Source organism: Pseudophryne corroboree, chromosome 4 (genome assembly GCF_028390025.1).
Source record: "Pseudophryne corroboree isolate aPseCor3 chromosome 4, aPseCor3.hap2, whole genome shotgun sequence".
Lineage (NCBI taxonomy): Eukaryota > Metazoa > Chordata > Amphibia > Anura > Myobatrachidae > Pseudophryne > Pseudophryne corroboree.
The window spans coordinates 600,329,584-600,352,525 of NC_086447.1; the positions used below are offsets into that span (position 1 = coordinate 600,329,584).

General features: G+C 42.1%; 1 protein-coding gene across 2 annotated transcripts in view; it reads right to left on the minus strand.

Moving 5' to 3' along the window:
• TBCE (tubulin folding cofactor E) overlaps nt 1–22,942 on the minus strand; it is a 517,370-nt gene that overhangs the window by 420,951 nt on the left and 73,477 nt on the right. For both annotated transcript variants that reach the window (XR_010176094.1, XM_063917562.1), the window contains exon 5: nt 743–827. Coding sequence is in view for 1 of the 2 variants with exons in the window: in XM_063917562.1 (XP_063773632.1) it covers nt 743–827 (85 nt within the window). In the remaining variant the exon portion in view is untranslated. The remainder of the gene's footprint in view (nt 1–742; nt 828–22,942) is intronic.

Sequence of the window (22,942 nt, forward strand, 5' to 3'; positions counted from 1 at the left end):
ACCAGAGGAGGACAGGGCCCTAAGGGGCTACCTACTGCCAGGTTCCCGCTCCCCACTACCACCAATGTGTACTCCTGGGAAACCAAACCCCCGGCAATCAGAACACTTATGAATGGGGCAGGGGTGGCCGTTTACACACTCCTGTGCCTGTGTAAACTATGTATCCCCCCAGACCTGTTACTCAGGGCCTCCCCCTTCCTGCACGGCAGCTCCACCAGAAGAGGACAGGGCGAGAGGAAGCAGCAGCAGCCAATAATTAGTCTGGGCACTGAGGTGCGGTCTCTATACGCCAAGACAGCTGCTGCCTCCCAAAGTATGGTCCTAGGTCCCAATTTGCATGCAGGGATTTGTAGTCCTACAGCAGTTGGCGTCCTCCCCACCCGCTGTGTGTGTGTGTGTGTGTGTGTGTGTGTGTGTGTGTGTGTGTGTGTGTGTGTGTGCGCGTGTGTGCGTGTGTAACAGTGATTGCATGGCTTATATCAGGTATATAACACCAGCCAGTCCTAGGGACTCCTCTCTGCATCCAGGACACCTACATTGTGTGACCCCATAGAAGCTCAGTCTAACAAAAATATGGGCAAAGCTGAACATGGGGGAAAAAGCACCCTTTTTTGTTAAAAGAAAGGAGGACTAGAGAATGTATGTTGGGGGGGGGTAAAGAATCTCGACTAATTTTATGTCTAAATGGAATGGTGTCCAATGTTCACTATAATTATCAAACATGTATGTGGTACACATTTACCTGCATGCAAAATATCTTGTTCCGTTATGGGAGCCATCATGTTTTCCTCTCAAAGGATTGTCCCACTCTACTCCAAGCCAAAGTCCTAAAACGATGCACAGAACAGGTTACCCAATAATAGTGCTTAAAATGCAAACGTGTAAATAGAAGAAAAAAAACCAGAAACAATTATTACATTGTTATATATCAAACACCCACAATTAACATTTTTTTTTTATCAGAATGGAATCTAGCAAATAGTGAAATCTACATTTTGCCATTTCTTTTTTTAAATTAGATCACCTCCGGTAAAGTTAAAGTATTTAAAAGAAAACCCTCACATTATTAAGTTTAGGATCATTTCATGCAAGTTCACCCAGGCATGACAGTCACCGACTCAGATTTTCATGATACTTTGTACACTTGATACTACCACAGAGCTACTAAACCATGTCAATTATATCTGCTCTAGGCCTCATAGTTTTTTAGATATAGGGGATCAAAGTTTAGAAAAATTGCTGGGAAATGCCACTCCTGATGCTCCATTATTTCTGAGTTGTATCTGGAAAAAAAATTCACATCTCAGTGCCTGATCCACGTATCACTTTGAAATTTTGACCCTTTGTCAAATGAAATATGGAGGTTCTGGAAAAAATGTTTTAGCAATCTTGCTTAACTCTGAGTTCATTACACATTCCTTTATGTCATATTTAATTTTTTTGGTGCAAAAAAAAGTGGGTTCAATTAGCATTACCAACCTAAGGCAGATGAGTTATGTCCCTTTTAAGTTTAAACTGAACCTTAAAATATACTTTAAAAAAACTATGATCAAAAAATAATGGGATTTTCAATTGCCTGTTTGAGTATTTTAATGTTTAATTATAATCCTCACTTTAAAAATGAAAATTACTATTGGGTATAATTTCGCCTGCCAGGGGAGTATTTTCATTTGTAAATTTCTATGTGCAGATTTCCAATTACACATAGGGGAGTATTCAATTAGCTGTGATAACTCGTTTTTTTGCACGAAAAACTGTGATTTTACTGCAAATCATGAAATTAGCCACAATAATTTATCATCGATAATTTAACCGTGAATTTCACTTCACCTACTCTGAGCATGTGCAAAGTTAGGGAAAAACTATTTCAATGTCAAAGTGTAGGGATTTGGCTCAGAAGCCCTGGCACACAACCATATAACAAGCACCCCCCACCCCCCTTTCCCCCCTCCCAATAATACCCCTTTTACACTCGCAGAAAAATCCCGGGATATTGCACGTGAACGCGCATCATCCCGGGATTCTTCTCAGTGTAAATGGGTACAGGGACAATTTCCCGGGACGAGCATCCCGGGATTTCATCCCAGGTCAAAAGCAGGGTTGAACCCGGGACCGTCCCGGGAAGCTGGGTAGTGTGAAAGGGCCCGTCCCGGGATTCACTACCCGGGACTGTTAAAAGGCCTCCGATTGGAGCTTTCATGGGCTCAGAAAAGATGATGTCATCATTCAGAGCCCTGGGGAGCGTCCTTGATGCGTGTGAGGAAGGCAGCATGGCGACCTGGACAGACCAGGAGGTGAGAGAGTTGCTGAGCATTAGGGGAGAGGAGGAAATTATGAGGCAGATCACAGGCACAGGCAAAGATGCAGTCATTTATAAAAACATCTCCAAGATGCTGCAAGCCAGGGGAATCATCCGCACACAGCAGCAAGTGTTAAACAAAATGAAAACTCTTAAAAAGCATTTCCTTAAGGTGCATGACAACAACAGGAAAAAGAGCGGTGTTGGCCGTATCGACTGGCAGTACTATGACATGTGCGCCAATATCTTTGGAAACACAGCTATATGCAGTCCGGTGAGTCTGTCTTCCAGTTCACAGTACACTGCTACAGAAGGCACTCCAGAAGAGACACAGACAAGCAGTGACGTCTGTCCATCATCACCGTTGTTAATTGACGACACACCTGAGGACAGCGACACATCATCCCAGCCGTCCATAAACACATCCAGAAACGACGACAGCATAACTGCAACCATTGAAGACGTCGTGGATGCTCAGACCAGTGACAGTGGGACTGTACAAAGTGCCGTCACCCCAACTTTACAGAAAAACAGTAAGTACATGTTTAGAAATTAACACTCATAGCACAAATCCACAATTGTTAATCATCCGGTTATGTGCGTAGTATGAGTGGCCAGTGTGGCGGCAGCGTGGCGAGCGCTAATGAGCCCCTTGCAGGATCACTGCGCTCAACACGCTGCTGGCACGGTGGCACACTTTGCATTTTCTGCCCCCACGCAGGGGGGCTTTGCATTTTTAAAAAAAGTTCAATGTTGCAGAGTAGCTAGTGTATAGGTGGATTAATGCCACAAACACATGTTTGCTAACGCTGCTATTTTTATATACGCTCATTTTGTATTTCTTCTCCTCACAGTTTACACCGTACCGCCTAGAAGGAAGAAATTGAACAGAGCGGAGCAAGTGGCTAAAGCCATGTCAAATGTCCTTGTCGACCAACTCCGAGAGATGGACGCTACAATGTCCGCACAGGAGGATGCAAGGCTCGACAGGTTTCTAGAGGCAGAACGCCAAATGCATGATGCATTCCTTTCCCAAGTCATGACAATGCAGGAACGCATGAGTAGAGAGCAGTATGACCGCCACAGGGAATTGCACCAAATGAACATGGCGTTCTATGAGCGTATGACCAATACCTCAAGAGCACCAAACCAACACCACAACTCACAATACCCCCCTGAGCAGGGTTTTTCATCATTTAATCCTGGTCCATACTATGCCCCAAATACTGCACCATCTAGTGCGCCAAGCCCAGAGTTTACTGTATTGCGCAATTTGCCGTGAAACACAGTGAATTGCTTTTTTTGGTTGTTATTTGTTGTTAAATAACCACAGTGTGGTCATTGTTTATGCACAACTGTTTGTGCCTTCCTTCATTTTTTTCTATGTTCTGTTTTGTATAGTGTCTACATTAAAGCACTTTTTATTTGTTTTTTACACAGTGATAATATACTGCAGGGACACTGTGGTTTATGGTGTTGTATCTACAAACCTACCAGTGTTTTTTTTTTTTTATGCCAATAAAAACTTGTTTGCAAATCTAGGCATAACATTCCCATTTGTGCGTAAAGTAGACCATGTTTACAGTGTTTTCTACATTGTTTATGCATATATACACAGTTGCTGGCAATGTGTTTTTTTTGGAAAAACATAAATAATGAACCCAAAGATCAAAGGTGGAATACAAAATAAAAACATTTTCATTCACCAAACATGTTGTGCTGATTCTTAAACACTATTGTACCAGTGCTGCAAGGTTGGACGTAATAGTGTGGCGTATTTGTTCTGCAGCGGAGTTTGAGGCAGTCCCAAACAAAGCACCTTCCACATGTGGGTTTATAACCTCAGGGTCCTGCACAGTCCACTCAGGAAGGAATAGCTCATTTTGCAGTTCACAGATGTTGTGCAGTATACAGCACGCAGCTACTACATTAGGCATATTCATAAGGTCCACATCATTGCGCTTCATCAAACAACGCCATCTTCCTTTTAACCTGCCAAAGGCGTTCTCAACCACCATCCTTGCTGAACTCAGGGTGTGAGTATAGGTTTGTTGCTCTGGGGTTAACTGGACCTGTTGGGTGTAGCCTTTCATAATCCAGGGGCGTAAAGGGTATGCAGCATCCCCGATGATGTGGACAGGGATCTCCACCCCATTCACAATCTTTGCACACTCTTTGGGGTACAGCCAGCCTCCCTGCTTCTCCTCTACGATGTTGTACAGGTCAGAATTGGCAAGAACTCGGGAGTCATGAGATCGGCCTGGCCAGCCAATAAACACATCTAGGAAACTAAAGAACAGTAACATTGAAAACAATTAGAATGTAAAACTCACACATGCAACTCATCCCACCACCCCAAAAATAAACACTTACCAATATTTGTGGTCCACAACAGCCTGTAATATGATGGAGTGCCAGCCCTTCCTATTAAAATAGTCAGCATGGTTGTCACGTGGGGCAATAATGGGGATGTGTGTCCCATCAATCGCTCCTCCACACTGCGGATAGCCTCGCTTCACAAATCCAATGATGGTATCCTGTAAGCGCTGTCCTTGTGGTAGAGATATGAAGCGCTTGTATAAGGTAGATACAATTGCTTTAGTCACCTGGTGGACTATGACACAGCAGGTGGAGATTGCAACACCGAACAAGCATGAGACTGAGCGGTACTCTCCTGGGGTAGCATACCACCACAATGCAATAGCTAATCTCCTGCGTGCCTCGATGGGTCTCCTAAGCCTGGTGGTCTGCATGTCAAGTGCTGGGGTAAGTAATTCCAGGATGTAGTTAAAGGTTGCACGAGACACACGGAAGTTAGCCATCCACTCCTCATCCTGGTAAGCTTCCACGGTCCTCATAAAGGCTTCTCCGTGCCGGCGATCTCTGGACCAAAATGAGCGGTTAGGGCCCATACTCACGCTCAGTATGATACTCATCCTGGATGATATGAAGGCTCTCCTCCTGCGCAAATATTGGCGGCGACTAGCAGCCCTATCCAGCATAAATTGCGCCCTCCTCCTCCTCATAAAATATATGTGCAGTATACTGCACAGTGTGATAAGCTGCATCATGCTGTCAGTGGCTGTATGAAACATCTGCAAAGCAGAAAGAATCATGAGCTCAGGCATACACACTGGTACTCCGTCGGCCATGACTGCAGCAATGGTGTGAGCAGGCACCACCCCTCCCTTTGTTGACTAGTGTGACCTCATCAATGTGAGCCAGAAAAGGCCATTTCTAATGACACACATGTGCATTTGCAGGGATATCCCGGGATCAGTGTAAATGGGGCTGTCCCGGGTCGATCCCAGGTCTTAGTGCAGTGTGAAAGGGGTCAGTCCCGGGAAGGCATCCCGGGACGCATCCCGGGAAGCATCCCGGGAGTGACCCGGGAGTGCGAGTGTAAAAGTGGTATAACTAAGTAGGCACTTTGAATGATTTTTAACTGGCCGATAATGTAATTTCTGGGTGAAAATGTGCAAAGTGACAGAATTTGGGGTTCAAAGTATGTGACAGGTATAATGGGGTGCTTAATGAGTGGGACAAATCTGTTTAGGCTTGTATGTGGGAGTAGTCAGTCTTTTTCCACTTTATTTTTCAAGTCTCCCAAAATGACCCAAATATACAGTGCATCCGGAAAGTATTCACAGCGCTTCACTTTTTCCACATTTAGTTATGTTACAAACTTATTCCAATATGGAATAAATTAATACTGTGAATACTCTCCGGATGCACTGTAAACTTGTACCCATTTTTATGTACCCCTAATTTAATGAGAGCACTTTTTTTTCTGAAAAAAAAAATTAGCTTTAATCATTGTTTTCTATTTAAAATAAAAGCATATAGCAGCCATTTGAAGCAATGTAAACCAGATAATCTGCTTTACTATGAGTCCAGTTCTCACCTCCATGGGGGAATTCCAAAGGATGCAATGAGCAAGGCGTATTGCCTAAAACTGAGTTGCGAGGAATAGTGCAGGAGAAACATAAAAACATGTGAAAGGATTTCAATTGGGATGGTTTGACATACTGTAGGTATAGAAGGCAAGGGAGCACATTCCTCTTGAATGAGTTTATACAAAGGATAGAGAGTGGCGAGACAAACCGCACTAGATCGCTCCCGTCTCTAAAGAAGTACTCCTAAGAGAGGAGATAAACTTCAGCAGGAGACTACTTTAAATTCAAAAAGAAAACCAACTATCATATTCAAAAAGAGATTTTCTAAGAAATCTCTTAAGGTTAATTGGGATATCACCACCCTTGAGAACTACCAGAAACAACGGATCTATCCGAGAGGTCTGCGGCCCAAGGTGTTCCCAGCATTCCCTTTGGCAACAGAGACACTCAAGAACGAATGGGAAGCTTGCCTGCTTAAATGCTCGCATGAGCTTATGAACATTCTTTTGAAACACGATAATCTACTACTAAACGAGTGTGAAAAAGAAATTGAATCTTTGGGAAAAACCCTGGAACAATGGGAAACGGATGTTCAGTTTCAAAAAACCTTCGAACAGAATAAAATTGATCTTGAAAAGTATGAACAAACCATCATTGACCGTAAAAGGGGCAAGTTTCTTAGAGATAAAAAAGATTTTGCCACGGGACAAGTTTTTGTGTGGAGAAATACACAAAGAAAAGAATATAATAAGGGCACACAGGAAACCTACGGATATTCATCGTCAGAAGCCGACTCGTCTGGGGAAGACACCAATGATACACAATTTTTCAGTAGACAAAGAGATTCCAATACTAAGAATAGGGTTTTTTTAGAGAACCAGAAAGGTGTCAAGGGTGGACATCAGGAAACAAGAGGAAGACAAGGCGGTCCTCGAAGAAGAGGAAGAGCAAGATGGGGCTCCCCGTCGCCCAACAGATATCCAATTCGGGCACGGAAGGGCCTGTGATGGATAGCCTTAAGGTAATTAATCTGTCGGATCATGAGTTGACAGCATTAGAGGAGAACGTTCTCAGTAGAGGTCTGTCTTTCTCTCCGACTGTTAACTTTGATCGCTTCTCATTAGAAAAAGATCTTAAGCTTTTTGAACGCAAACTCCTTTTAAAAAAGTTTTTTATAACCAGAAAGGATGACCTTGATATAACAGCTGGTGAAGAACTTACGGAACAGGAATCTGTAGCTTTGGCCGCCCTAGAGGAATTGAATGAGGAATCGGGGGACATAACACCTACATATCCAAGTACAAGTAAACCCACCTGTAGGAAGAAATCGACATTTTTTCCACCAGAGGCTATTTGTCCAGAAATTAAGGTCTTTACCAATCTAGTATCCAAAGAATTTGACACTTTATATATAAACCGACATCTATATAAAGTGGATAAAAATCTTAGTAGAGAGGAATGGGAGTGTCTTAAAAACATCAAGAGTTGGGATGATGTAACCATTAAGCCATCAGACAAGGGTGGTAATGTGGTGATTTGGCCTAAGGAACAATATATGAAAGAGGCCTATAAACAACTTTATGACAGTAATTGTTATAAACACCTACTACTTAACCCTATGGATTACATAAAAAGTAAATATAAAAGGATCCTGGAAGACTCTCGTGCAAATGGAATCATATCCAAACACGAATATGAATATCTTTGGACTGAAAATCCCACAACCCCTACCTTATACCTACTGCCGAAGGTACACAAGGATCCTGGAACGCCTCCTGGGAGACCAATAGTCTCTGGAATAAACAGTATATCTGAGAAGGCCAGTCGATTCCTTGATCTACATCTAAGAGACCTGGTGATAGGTCTCCCCTCCTATATACAGGATACGAGAGATATCCTTAGAAAAATACAAGATATCAGCCTAGGAGAAAGCTATCTATTGGTGGGTCTAGATGTCGAGGCTTTATACACGAGTATCGATCACAATGCAGGCATCTCTGCAGTGAAGTACTTTCTAAATATGAGTGAATTTGGTGATTTTCAAGAATTTCTCTTAGAGCTACTGCACTTCGTTTTGAATCATAACTTCTTTACTTTTGATGACAAATACTTCCTACAGGTAAGAGGAACGGCAATGGGCACGGCATGTGCGCCCACCTACGCTAACCTATACTTAGGTTGGTGGGAAAGAGAGATGGTGTTTAGTGGCGATAATGAACAATTCACAAAACATGTGATCATGTGGTATCGCTATATCGATGACATCTTTCTGATTTGGGATGCAGGACAAGAACTCCTGCTTCAGTTCATTGAGAAACTTAACTGTAATAGCCTTAATCTGAGATTGACTTATGAAATAAGTGATACTGAAATCTCCTTTTTGGATATAAAGATCTATAAGAACAATCATGATCAGATAGAGACTAAGCTTTTTCGTAAGACCACAGCCACTAATTCACTACTCCACCAGACGAGCCATCACTTTCCACCAACTGTGGAGAATATACCGAAAGGCGAATTTCTGCGGTTGCGCAGAAATTGTTCTGAAACCGGTATATTCCAGCAACAGAGTGATGAACTCACACGGAGACTTAGAGAAAGGGGATATAGCAATAACTCTATCAAGAGAGCAAAATACTCCCTAAGAAACATCAATAGGGAGACATTAATTTTTGGTGGAAACAATACTAAAGTTAAAAACAAAGAGGAAGTGAGATTTATCAGTAATTTTAACAGTGAATGGAGACTAATTAAGAACAGTCTTCAAAAGCATTGGCATGTTCTCTTGGCCGACCCGGATCTCGCAGGACAACTGAGATCAACTGTATCCATGAGTTGGCGCAGGGCACCAAACTTACGAGATCATCTTGTTAGGAGTCATTTTACCCGTACTAAACCAAAAAATCCCACCCTGGTAGGTTCCTTTGCATGTGGATCATGCAAAGCTTGCCAGTATATGATTAGGAAAAAGGAAATCACGGATAGATACGGCAATAACACCAAAATCAAGGACTATATCAACTGTCGAACAACTGGGGTGGTCTACTGCATCCAATGTGAATGCGGTGTTAAATATGTGGGAATGACCACGAGGATGCTACAACAACGCATCCTTGAACATATTGGCACGGTGAGAAATGCTGTTTTGGATATGAGTAGGGGAAAACAACCGACTACTGTGGCCAGACATTTTCACTGCAAGCACAAAGGTGATCTGAAGACTTTTAAAGCATTTGGCCTAGAGACAGTGCACCTTGGCATTAGGGGGGGAGATCTTACTAGAGAGTTACTGAAACGTGAAAGTCGTTGGACATTCAAATTGGATGCCTTAACTCCAGGTGGACTTAATGAACACATCAACTATAGTCCCTTTCTGTGATAATAATCACATTAATTACACTATCTGTAATCAATCCCTTTATACCGCCCTCATATACCAACATATAAGAACGATCTGGACTATACCTTTCTCCTTTCCTTTGGTTTTTCCCTACTCCTCCCCTTTTCTCTTTCCTTTTTGTCCTTCCCCCCTTTTCCTTTTCCTCCCTTTTTTTCTCTTTATCAATTTACTGTCTATGTAGCCTCATATTATTTCCATTCAATTTTTCATACCCATGTATGTACGTGTGCATATACACACACAGGGAGGGATATATGGATGTACACTTATGTGTGTATGTGTATGTATATATATATATATATATATATGTATGTGTATATGTGTACATATATGTGTGTATAGATGGGGGTGCACATGCATAAGTAGAAAAAATTTCTTATATTTTTGCGGAAGCTCAAATATTTTTTATTATTTAATATTTTTATCAAAAGGTGTCCTTTCCTAATTTCAAAATAATAAATAAAAAACAAGAATAAAAAATAATTAAAAAATAAAAGGTTAATAATAAAATAATATAAAGAAATTTTAGAATAAGAATAAATTAAATATAACAAACATAGGATATAAATCAATCTATGATAATAATTTAAATTGTACTCTTCCATTATTATACTTGTCCTTACAGTACTCTATGTTCTCTCAATTTTCTCCAGTACATATGGACATTTCGTATGTGGGGTTTATGTATGTAAATTTATGCACATGAATGTGCATGCATATGCAGCTTAATATATATGGTTTCATAAATATATTCACAGTTTCTCTGTGGACAAATTAACCTATTACATTATAGGTAATTTTTACTTTATTGCATCTGTCAATCTGATACAGGCAATTCACTTTAACTATAATCTGTATTGCATGGTGGGCGGTTTGGGATAAATAACCAATAACCACACAATTTTATGTATATTAATAATATGGCAATAAAATAATAGCCGAGGGTATCAACTAAAATTAATCATCTTAATAATAATTATGTGATACATGTTTATTTTGAAAAATGGATGCATATGTATACATACTATACGCCTACAAAAGTATGGTTTTGTCTATAGCTGTTTCCTGGAAGAACGCAATTTGCTAATAAACTTACAGGTGTACTTATAGGCGTGACCTTTTGGAGAAAAAAGAAAAGAGAAAAAAAGAAAAAAAGAAGAAAAAAAACTCTCAAAGGTGGCTGTTCCAATTTAACCCCTTTTATTGGCTCACGTATATGTCAATCTAGTCAATCTAATCAATTGTGATTACAGACCATTAAGGATCTATTATATAAAGTCCATGGTAGTGGTGTGCCGTGGAAGCTGCATGTGACAGGATGTGAACAAGCCTACGAGTGAAACGCGTTATCCATTCCACAGCTGAATTAGAGCTGATGCCGCTGCCAGTGGGAGGCCCGTGAGCTCATACGCCCGTGATGCGGGTTTTTCTCTACACACTCAATCTGTTGATTCCCTGAAATTTGGTACTTATTTAGCCAACTCTCATTCCTGCATTGCGCTACGGCTTCCTGCAATGTCCTAGGACACCAGGTAGCCGTATGCGCTCTAACGGGAACAGCAGAACGGCACCCTTCTTCCTTCTAAATCAGTTAATTTTCCTGTCTCACTCTCTCATCTTCCCTCCGCTGATTACCATAGGCGCAGGTAAATCAAGAAGGAACGACAGCAGAAGTAACAGGTTTTTTCACTGGTTTCTTTCTCTCTCGTATTTTGGGAATTTTTATACACATACATATGCTAATATGACTATAGCCTGACCACATGATGTATTCTAATGATTTAAACTGTTATCTAAATTATTCAATATATGTTCTTTGTGATTACGTATAATTGAGGAGACGTAATCAACATATTGTGTCTATTTGATATGTGGGAATGTGCCTCCCGTAAAACGCCACTAATGATCCACGCAGGTTTTCACACCTAACACTATTTAGTTCAATCATCATTATATATACTTATGTGTGAATGCGGACGCCTCAGATACATATGACCTGTTTTTTCATACTGTGGCTGTATGTTATGAGAAAATCTCCTACCCTTGGATGTGACTGAACAACAATATCGGCGGTTATAACAACGGAGGTATACCATATCTCTTTATAGAGCACAAGAATAGGTTTTGTGGTTTGGTTTTTTGGTCTGTCTTTTCCTTGTCAGCCTGGTGCTAATTCATGTGATTTTTATATAAGCACAATATACTCTTAGAGCACTCAATTGGTTATACTTATTTTGTGCGGAAATAACCTACGGGTGAAGTGTAGCAGCAAAGGATACAATTCATTCGCTTGAGTACAAAATATTGCTGTCTCCTTTGACAAATATTGGGTATAAATACCCGGAAAAAGTATGAATATTTGGATTCAATTTGATGATTGTTGAAAAAATCCCTATACCTTGTAGATATGTGTGAACAACCAATCGTTAATTGTAACAACAAGGGCACAGCATAGAGTATAACATAAACTTAGCTGTCCCCACAGCTTGAGGGTACCAATCACATATTTCAAACTCACATATGATTTTTGCTCAAACTTGATTTCAAATAACACATCAGGCTGCAGGTACAATGGTTTATGTCAATATAAACAGCTGGTGTTTTCCTCATAAATCCTAATTGTAATCCAATATAGTATTTTGTGTGTATATAAAATTTGAATACATCTGTATCAGTGTTGTTATTCAACCACACTCTGAGAATTCCCCATACGTGAGTTTGATTTGATTACAACTGGCTTCTTATACCTGAAAGATTGGCAACCGGGATAAGAGCCACTAAATAATTGAGGAAGAAATTCTATAGGTAGTGCTTAATGCACTTTGATATTTAGGATTGTTAATGTTAATGTATCCTGTACCAATCATTACCGCTAAGAATTTTTTTAAATAAAACCCATATTAATATGGGTTCATGGTAATGGAGTTGTGTAGAGAATATGAATATTAGTGGGCTCCACTAACCTTAATACCCACTTTGGGATTAATTCTATACCCAACTTTTTTTGGGAGTATTTCTATACCCAAGTAATTTGCAGGACATATTTTCACTGCTGCACTTTTGATGATCAAATACAATCTCAGTCATTTTAATATACCTAATAAAAGTTATGTTTTATTGATAACAGCATTCTTCCTGTACAGGTTTATATAAATAAGAGTGCCCCCAAAAAAGAGTCTTCTTTTCTTTCCCCAAACGATGAGTTTATACAACCAAACCAAGATACATATTGGTGGCCCCATGAGTCAGTCATTTTTAATATAAGATAAATTGTAATTTAAGAGTTGATGGTAATGATTGGTTATAAATACCTAAGTATTTCATCTTGCACAGCTGTAGTCTAAAGGAGTAGGTTTCCTACAGGGCAATTTAGTCAGAAATGTTAAAGTCCCTCAGATTTATGGGGTTTAATCCTTCATACATTATATAGCTAACAAGGGTACTACCAAAGGTATTGGCGAAACACTAACGACGATTACTGGCCATCATTACTGCATATAGAAAATGATGTCCCTAGCACAAGGGGAAATACTTATCTTAATTGCATGTATGGAAATGCTAGAACCCTTACAGGTAAAAAGGGGGAACTAGTATGATATTATAGGCATTACTGAAACTTTGTGGGACGAATCTCATGATTGGACCGTCGATCTAAAGGGTTATACGCTGTTCAGGAGAGACAGGTTAAATAAACGGGGTGGAGCGGAATGTCTTTACGTAAAGCAGTTTTTAAAACCTGATATACGGGAAGATATTCACAAGGGGACTGTAAATACTGTTGAGACTTTATGGGTAGAAATTGTAAGCAGGGGAAAGGGAACAAAAAAAAAAGATAGTATTGGGGCTATGCTACAAGCCGCATGGTATTAATGTGTCTGATGAGGAAATGTTACTGAAGCAAATTGAAAAAGCAGCAAGAGTAGGAGACGTAATAGCGATGGGAGATTGTAACTATTCAGAAATAAATTGGACAAAATTCATGTGATACCGCTAGAAGTAATATGTTTTTAAACACACTAAATGATAACTACTTACGTCAACAAATCGAGGAACCAACTAGGTACAATGCAATCTTAGACCTGGTATTAATTAACAATGGGGAATTGATATCAAATAGTATAGTAGGGGAGCCCATGGGAAACAGTGACCACAATATGGTCACTTTCAATATCCGTTTTCATAAGCAGTCCTATATTGGCTCAACTAGGACTGTAAACTTTAGCAAAGTCACTTTGACATGATGAGGGAAGCTTTAAGGGACATTGAATGGGAAATTTTGTTTCAAGGAAAACATACTATGGAGAAATGGGAGGTATTAAAATCACTGCTCGTTAATAATAATACTCACAAATGTATTCCCATGGGCAGCAAACAAAGGACTAAACATTCCAAACCAATGTGGCTTAACAACAAGATTAAGGAACTAATGGGCAAAAAAAGGCGAGCATTCAAAAAATAATTAAATTTTTTTTCTCATTGGTATTTACAAGAGAGGACCAGATGCAGGGATTAACACACAATATCAACAAAGATAATGTCCCACTGCTACGTGCTTATTTAAGTGAGGAAGTAGTCTATGACCGATTTAAAAAAAATTAAGATTAATAAGTCACCTGGTCTCAACGGAATTCACCCAAGGGTTTTCATGGAGCTTCACTCTGAACTAGCAAGACCGCTATTTTTGATCTTCAATGACTCCCTTATATCAGGCATGGTTCCCAAAGACTGGTGTATAGCAGAAATAGCGCCGATATTCAAAAAGGGAAGTAAAGCTGAACCGGGTAATTATAGACCAGTAATCTTACATCTGTAGTGGGGAAAGTACTGGAAGGTATTCTAAGGGATAGTATGCAGAAGTTCCTTGAAGCCAATAAGGTTATTAATAGGAACCAACATGGATTTGTGAAGGATAGATCATGTCAAACAAACTTACTAGGCTTTTACGAAACAGTTAATGCAAACCTTGATCAGGGTAAGGAGGTGGCTGTAATCTTTTTCTAGACTTTGCTAAAGCTTTCGACACAGTACCGCACATGAGACTTATCTATTAGTTACATGAGCTAGGGCTAGGGAGCACAATATGCACTTGGGTTAGAAATTGGTTAGATAATAGGGAGCAGCGCTATGTGGTAAATGGAACTTTTTCAAATTGGACTGAAGTACTAAGTGGTGTGACACAGGGGTCTGTACTTGGACCACTATCGTTGAATATTTTCATTAATGATCTAGAAGTATGTCTAGAGAGTAGTGTCAATTTTTGCACACGATACCAAACTGTGTAAGGTTATAAATTCAGAAGGGGATGCGGAGTCTCTTGAGAACGACTTCGTTATACTGGTAGCATGAGCAGCAAAATGGAGAATGAGCTTCAATACAGACAAGTGTAAGGTAATGTACTTTGGTAGCAGAAACAAAAATAACACCTACATACTAAATGTGGTAAAATTAGGGGATTCTGTACTGGAAATAGACTTCACATAGATAGCAAACTAAACAGCAGTACCCAAAGTAGGATTGCAGCAAAGAAGGCTAACAGGGTATTAGCATGCATAAAGCGGGGAATTGATGCAAGGGATGAGAGTGTTATACTCCCATTATATAAATCACTAGTGAGGCCACATCTTGAGTACTGTGCACAAATTTGGGCACCATACTACAAAAAGGATATCTTGGAACTAGAAAAGGTTCAGAAACAGGCAACCAAATTAAGGGGATGGAGATGCTGGAATATGAGGAAATGCTTGCAAGGCTAAGCATGTTTACACTGGAAAAGAGGAGACTAAGAAGAGGGGACATGATCAACATTTACAAATATATAAGGGAACAATACACAGAACTTGTGGGGGATCTGTTTTTGGCAAGATCAACACAGAGGACACGTGGACACCCGCTTAGGTTAGAGGAGAGGAGATTTCGCACACAGAGGCGAAAAGGTTTTTTCACATTAACGACAATACGTGTTTGGAATTCCCTTCCTGAGAGAGTAGTAATGGCGGACTCGGAGAACACTTAAGAATGGGCAGGATAAATTTCTAATGGATAACGATATACAGGGTTATGGTGCGTAGTCCTACATTATAGTTATAAAAAAAAAAGGAATAAACACAACGGCCGGCATTAGCAACAGACAAAATTAGTCATAAAAATAATACAGCATAGGAGACCACAAATAGGTTGAACTCAATGGACAAATTGTCTTTCAACTTTAAAAACTATGTAAGACCAGACTGTATTTGAGAGGGTATCCGGACTCCAGGTCGACAGTACAAAGGTCGACACACCTTAGGTCGACGCCAATTGGTCGACACACCTTAGGTCAACATGGACAAAAGGTCGACATGGGCAAAAGGTCGACATGGAAAAAGGTCGACATGAGTTTTTCACGATTTTTTTCTTTTTTTGAACCTTTTCATACTTAACGATCCACGTGGACTACAATTGGAACGGTAAAGTGTGCCGAGCGAAGCGGTAGCGGAGCGAAGGCACCATGCCCGAAGCATGGCGAGCGAAGCGAGCCATGCGAGGGGACGCGGTGCACTAATTGGGGTTCCCGGTCACTCTACAAAGAAAACGACACCAAAAAAACATAAAAAACTCATGTCGACCTTTTTCCATGTCGACCTTGTTCCTGTCGACCTTTTGACCATGTCGACCTTTTGTCCATGTAGACATAAGGTGTGTCGACCAATTGGCGTCGACCTAAGGTGTGTCGACCTTTGTGCTGTCGACCCTCAGTCTCAGACCCATTTGAGAGACAGTGTAAAAAAATAAGATTTAAAACCTACCGGTAAATCTTTTTCTCCTAGTCCGTAGAGGATGCTGGGGACTCCGTAAGGACCATGGGGTATAGACGGGCTCCGCAGGAGACATGGGCAATACAAAGAACTCTAGATGGGTGTGCACTGGCTCCTCCCTCTATGCCCCTCCTCCAGACCTCGGCTAGAGAACTGTGCCCAGAGGAGACGGACATTACGCGGAAAGGATTTTTGTTAATCTAAGGGCAAGATTCATACCAGCCCACACCATCCACACCGTATAACATGGAATATACGCCACCAGTTAACAGTATGAACAAAACAGCATTAGCCAAAGACTGATCTCAACTGTAACATAACCCTTATGTAAGCAATAACTATATACAAGCCTTGCAGAAAAATGTCCGCACTGGGACGGGCGCCCAGCATCCTCTACGGACTAGGAGAAAAAGATTTACCGGTAGGTTTAAAATCTTATTTTCTCTTACGTCCTAGAGGATGCTGGGGACTCCGTAAGGCCCATGGGGATTATACCAAAGCTCCAGACCGGGCGGGAGAGTGCGAATGACTCTGCAGCACTGATTGAGCAAACATAAGGTCCTCATCAGCCAGGGTATCAAACTTGTAAAATTTTGCAAAAGTGTTTGAACCCGACCAAGTCGCCGCTCGGCAAAGCTGTAAAGCCGAGACGCCTCGGGCAGCCGCCCAAGAAGAGCCCACCTTCCTAGTGGAATGGGCCTTTACCGAATTTGGTAACGGCAATACAGCCATAGAATGAGCGTGCTGAATCGTGTTACAGATCCAACGAGCAATAGTCTGCTTAGAAGCAGGAGCGCCAACCTTGTTGGCTGCATACAGGACAAACAGTGCCTCTGTTTTCCTAACCCTAGCCGTCCTGGCTACATAAACTTTTAAGGCCCTGACTACATCCAGTGACTTGGAATCCTCCAAGTCATTCGTCGCCACAGGTACCAACAATAGGTTGGTTCATGTGAAACGATGAAACCACCTTAGGCAAAAATTGAGGACGAGTCCTTAATTCTGCTCTATCCACATGGAAAATCAGATAGGGGCTTTTGTGTGACAAAGCCGCCAATTCGGACACCCGCCTTGCAGATGCCAAGGCCAACAACATGACCACCTTCCAAGTGAGAAATCTTAACTCAACTGTTTGAAGAGGTTTAAACCAGTGAGATTTTAGGAACTGTAACACCACGTTAAAGGTCCAATGGTGCCACTGGAGGCACAAAAGGAGGCTGTATGTGCAGCACTCCCTTTACAAAAGTCTGGACTTCTGGGAGAGAAGCCAATTCCTTCTGAAAGAAAATTGATAGGGCCGAAATCTGTACCTTAATGGAACCTAATTTTAGGCCCATATCCACTCCTGTCTGCAGAAAGTGGAGAAAACGGCCCAGATGGAAATCTTCCGTAGGAGCATTCTTGGATTCATACCAAGATACATACTTTCTCCAGATACGGTGATGTTTCGCCGTCACTTCCCTCCTAGCCTTTATCAGAGTAGGGATGACTTCTTCCGGAATGCCTTTCCCAGCTAGGATTCGGTGTTCAACCGCCATGCCGTCAAACGTAACCGCGGTAAGTCTTGGAACACGCAGGGCCCTTGTTGCAACAGGTCCTCTCTGAGAGGAAGAGGCCACGGATCTTCTGTGAGCATTTCCTGAAGATCTGAATACCAGGCCCTTCGAGGCCAATCTGGAACAATGAGTATTGTCTGTACTCTTTTTCGTCTTATGATTCTCAATATCTTTGAGATGAGTGGAAGAGGAGGGAACACATAGACCGACTGAAACACCCACGGTGTCACCAGGGCGTCCACAGCTACTGCCTGAGGGTCCCTTGACCTGGCACAATACCTCCGAAGCTTCTTGTTGAGGCGTGAAGCCATCATGTCTATTTGAGGAAGTCCCCACTGACTTGTTATCTCTGCAAAAACTTCTTGATGAAGTCCCCACTCTCCTGGATGGAGATCGTGTCTGCTGAGGAAGTCTGCTTCCCAGTTGTCCACTCCCGAAATGAAGACTGCTGCCAAAGCGCTTATGTGATTTTCCGCCCAGCGCAGAATCCTGGTGGCTTCCGCCATTGCCACTCTGCTCCTTGTTCCGCCTTGGCGGTTTACATGAGCCACAGCTGTGACGTTGTCTGATTGAATCAGAACTGGTAGGTGGCGAAGAAGATTCTCCGCTTGACGTAGGCCGTTGTATATGGCCCTCAATTCCTCTACGTTGATGTGTAGACAAGCCTCCTGACTTGACCATATCCCCTGAAAGTTTCTTCCTTGTGTGACTGCTCCCCAACCTCGGAGGCTCGCGTCTGTGGTCACCAGAACCCAGTCTTGAATGCCGAACCTGCGACCCTCTAGAAGATGAGCACTCTGCAGCCACCACAGGAGAGACACCCTGGCCCTGGGGGACAGGCTTATTTTCTGATGAATTTGGAGATGGGACCCGGACCACTTGTCCAGAAGGTCCCACTGAAACGTCCTCGCATGAAACCTGCCGAAGGGGATGGCCTCGTAGGTCGCCACCATTTTCCCCAGTACTCGAGTGCATTGATGGACCGACACTCTCTTCGGTTTTAACAGGTCTCTGACTATGTTCTGGAGTTCCTGGGCTTTTTCCGTTGGGAGAAAAACCCTCTTTTGTTCCGTGTTCAGAATCATGCCTAAGAACGATAGTCGAGTTGTTGGAACCAACTGTGACTTTGGTAGATTTAGAATCCAGCCATGTTGCTGCAGCACTCCCAGGGAGAGCGCCACGCTTTTCAGCAACTGATCTCTCGATCTCGCTTTTATCAGGAGATCGTCCAAGTACGGGATAATTGTGACTCCCTGCCGGCGCAGGAGCACCATCATTTCTCCCATCACCTTGGTGAAAATCCTCGGGGCTGTGGAAAGCCCAAACGGCAACGTCTGAAACTGGTAGTGACAGTCCTGTACAGCGAATCTCAGGTATGCCTGATGAGAGGGATATATGGGGACATGAAGGTATGCATCCTTTATGTCCAGTGACACCATAAAATCCCCCCCTTCCAGGCTGGAGATTACTGCCCGGAGGGATTCCATCTTGAATTTGAACTTTTTCAAGTACAGGTTTAGGGATTTTAAATTTAGAATGGGTCTGACCGAGGCATCCGGTTTCGGGACCACAAATAGGGTTGAATAGTACCCTTTTCCCTGTTGAACCCGGGGAACCTCGACAACCACTTGTTGTTGACACAATTTTTTAATTGCAGATAAAACTATCTCCCTTTCTGGGGAAGAGGCTGGTAAAGCCGATTTGAAAAACCGGCGAGGAGGCATGTCTTCGAATTCCAGCTTGTAACCCTGGGATACAATTTCCATTGCTCAAGGATCCACGTCTGACTGAACCCAGACGTGGCTGAAGAGTTGAAGACGTGCCCCCACTTGCGCAGACTCCCTCAGTGGAGCCCCAGAGTCATGCGGTGGATTTAGTAGAAGCCGGGGAGGACTTCTGCTCCTGGGAACTAGCCGTAGCCGGCAGTTTTTTCCCTCTACCCTTACCTCTGGCGAGGAAGGAAGAGCCCCGACCTCTTCTGGACTTATGCGACCGAAAGGACTGCATCTGATACTGCGTCGTTTTCTTTTGCTGTGGGGAAACATAAGGTAAAAAGGTAGATTTACCCGCGGTAGCTGTGGAAACCAGGTCGGCGAGAACTTCCCCAAATAAATCCTTACCTTTGTAAGGTAAAACTTCCATATGCTTCTTTGAGTCGGCATCACCGGTCCATTGGCGGGTCCACAGGGCTCGCCTAGCAGAAATCGCCATGGCGTTGGCTCTTGAACCTAGTAGCCCAACGTCTCTCTGAGCGTCTCCCATATATAAGACTGCGTCTTTAATATGACCTAAGGTCAATAAAATGGTATCCCTATCTAGGGTATCAATGTCAGCTGACAAGTTATCTGACCAAGCTGCTACCGCACTACAAACCCAAGCCGATGCTATTGCCGGTCTGAGCAAAGCACCCGTATGTGTATAAATTGATTTTAAGGTAGTTCCCTGTCTGCGATCAGCAAGATCCTTGAGGGCTGCTGTGTCTGGAGACGGCAGCGCCACCTTTTTTGACAAGCGCGTTAACGCCTTGTCCACCCTGGGCGAGGATTCCCACCGTAACCTGTCCTGCGCAGGGAAAGGATACGCCATAAGAATTCTATTGGGAATCTGAAGTTTTTTATCTGGAGTTTCCCAAGCCTTTTCAAATAACGCGTTCAGCTCATGAGATGGGGGAAAGGTTACCTCAGGTTTCTTTTCCTTAAACATGTGTACCCTCGTTGAAGTACAAAGAAGGAAGAAATGCTCTGCGCACCAAAAATCACTTGGAATTAATTAATTGGTTAATTAAGTGCCGTCTAGCAAGGAGAATGATTGACTCAATGAAGTTTGACCTTTTTTATAAAGAAAAATATTTTATAAAACAGTTAATGACACAGAACAAAGTATATGAGACAAACAGTACATATATATATATATATATATATATAGCAGTATAAAAACCGGAGGTTTTCACCTCTTGCAAGTGTAAACAGAAACACTGTATCTAACTTTTATGAACGTGCTGTTTAAACAGCATACAATGTATCTAAAATGCAGATCAGATATCTTAAGTGAAAGAGGCTCTTTACAGAGAGCAACAATTGATTCTGACACTGGCGTCCCAGTGTGGAATCATATAAAATGTCCACAGATGGCTCCACAATATGAAATTATTAGAAGCAAAACAAACGGTAATAATTACCCCCGTGCTGATTCCTGAGATGTAATGCAGAATCCTGTATGCATTTGCACGAGGAGAATGTAAAAATTTGTAATAGCTGCCACAATGGTAATTAGAGGACAGACTTGCTGGAATACTTATTCTCCGTTGTAATAGCCGTCAGTTGACCATCAGATGATGACATATAGGGAGTTTCCCAGCAAGGGACGTGATCCGTATGGCTATCGGTAACAGCATGAAACGGCAAAGCCGCTGATGGCTGGCGCCGCACTGGTCTCACAGCGGAGATCTGTCTATATCCAGCTGATCGCAGCGGGATTCTGATGTAGAAATGCCGTTAGCAACTGGACTCCCTTTAACCTCACTGCGGAGGTATGATTCCTGTAGGTCACTTGGCTTAGATGTGGACGTCCACATCTAAGCCAAGTGACCTACAGGAATCATACCTCCGCAGTGAGGTTAAAGGGAGTCCAGTTGCTAACGGCATTTCTACATCAAAATCCCGCTGCGATCAGCTGGATATAGACAGATCTCCGCTGTGAGACCAGTGCGGCGCCAGCCATCAGCGACTTTGCCGTTTCATGCTGTTACCGATAGCCATACGGATCACGTCCCTTGCTGGGAAACTCCCTATATGTCATCATCTGATGGTCAACTGACGGCTATTACAACGGAGAATAAGTATTCCAGCAAGTCTGTCCTCTAATTACCATTGTGGCAGCAATTACAAATTTTTACATTCTCCTCGTGCAAATGCATACAGGACTCTGCATTACATCTCAGGAATCAGCACGGGGATAATTATTACCGTTTGTTTTGCTTCTAATAATTTCATATTGTGGAGCCATCTGTGGACATTTTATATGATTCCACACTGGGACGCCAGTGTCAGAATCAATTGTTGCTCTCTGTAAAGAGCCTCTTTCACTTAAGATATCTGATCTGCATTTTAGATACATTGTATGCTGTTTAAACAGCACGTTCATAAAAGTTAGATACAGTGTTTCTGTTTACACTTGCAAGAGGTGAAAACCTCCGGTTTTTATACTGCTATATATATATATATATATATATGTACTGTTTGTCTCATATACTTTGTTCTGTGTCATTAACTGTTTTATAAAATATTTTTCTTTATAAAAAAGGTCAAGCTTCATTGAGTCAATCATTCTCCTTGCTAGACTGCACTTAATTAATCAATTAATTAATTCCAAGTGATTTTTGGTGCGCAGAGCATTTCTTCCTTCTTTGTACTTCAATTAGTTGTTCAGCCTAACCAGCTGTTTTGCTCAGCAGCCCTATAAGTCTCGATTTTTACTGATCACCATCTGGTAAATTATTACCATACATTGCATTTCAGCGCCAGATATATATACAGTTTGAGATTTATCTCTAGCTGTATGTACATATAATGTGTACCCTCGTGTCAGGGACAGAGGGGTCATCTGTAATATGTAAAACATCCTTTATTGCAATAATCGTGTAATGAATACTTTTGGCCACTCTTGGGTGTAACCTCGCATCATCGTAGTCGACACTGGAGTCAGAATCCGTGTCGGTATCTGTGTCTGCTACTTGGGACAGGGGACGTTTTTGAGACCCTGAAGGGCCCTGTGACACAGTCAAAGCCATGGATTCACTCCCTGTTCTATCCCTGTCACTCTGCTTTGTCCAATCTCTTATGTAATAAAGACACATTTGCATTTAAAACATTCCACATGTCCAACCAATACGGTGTCGGCGTTGCCGACGGCGATACCACAATCTTTTGCTCCACCTCCTCCTTAGATGAGCCTTCCGCTTCAGACATGCCGACACACACGTACTGACACCCCCACAC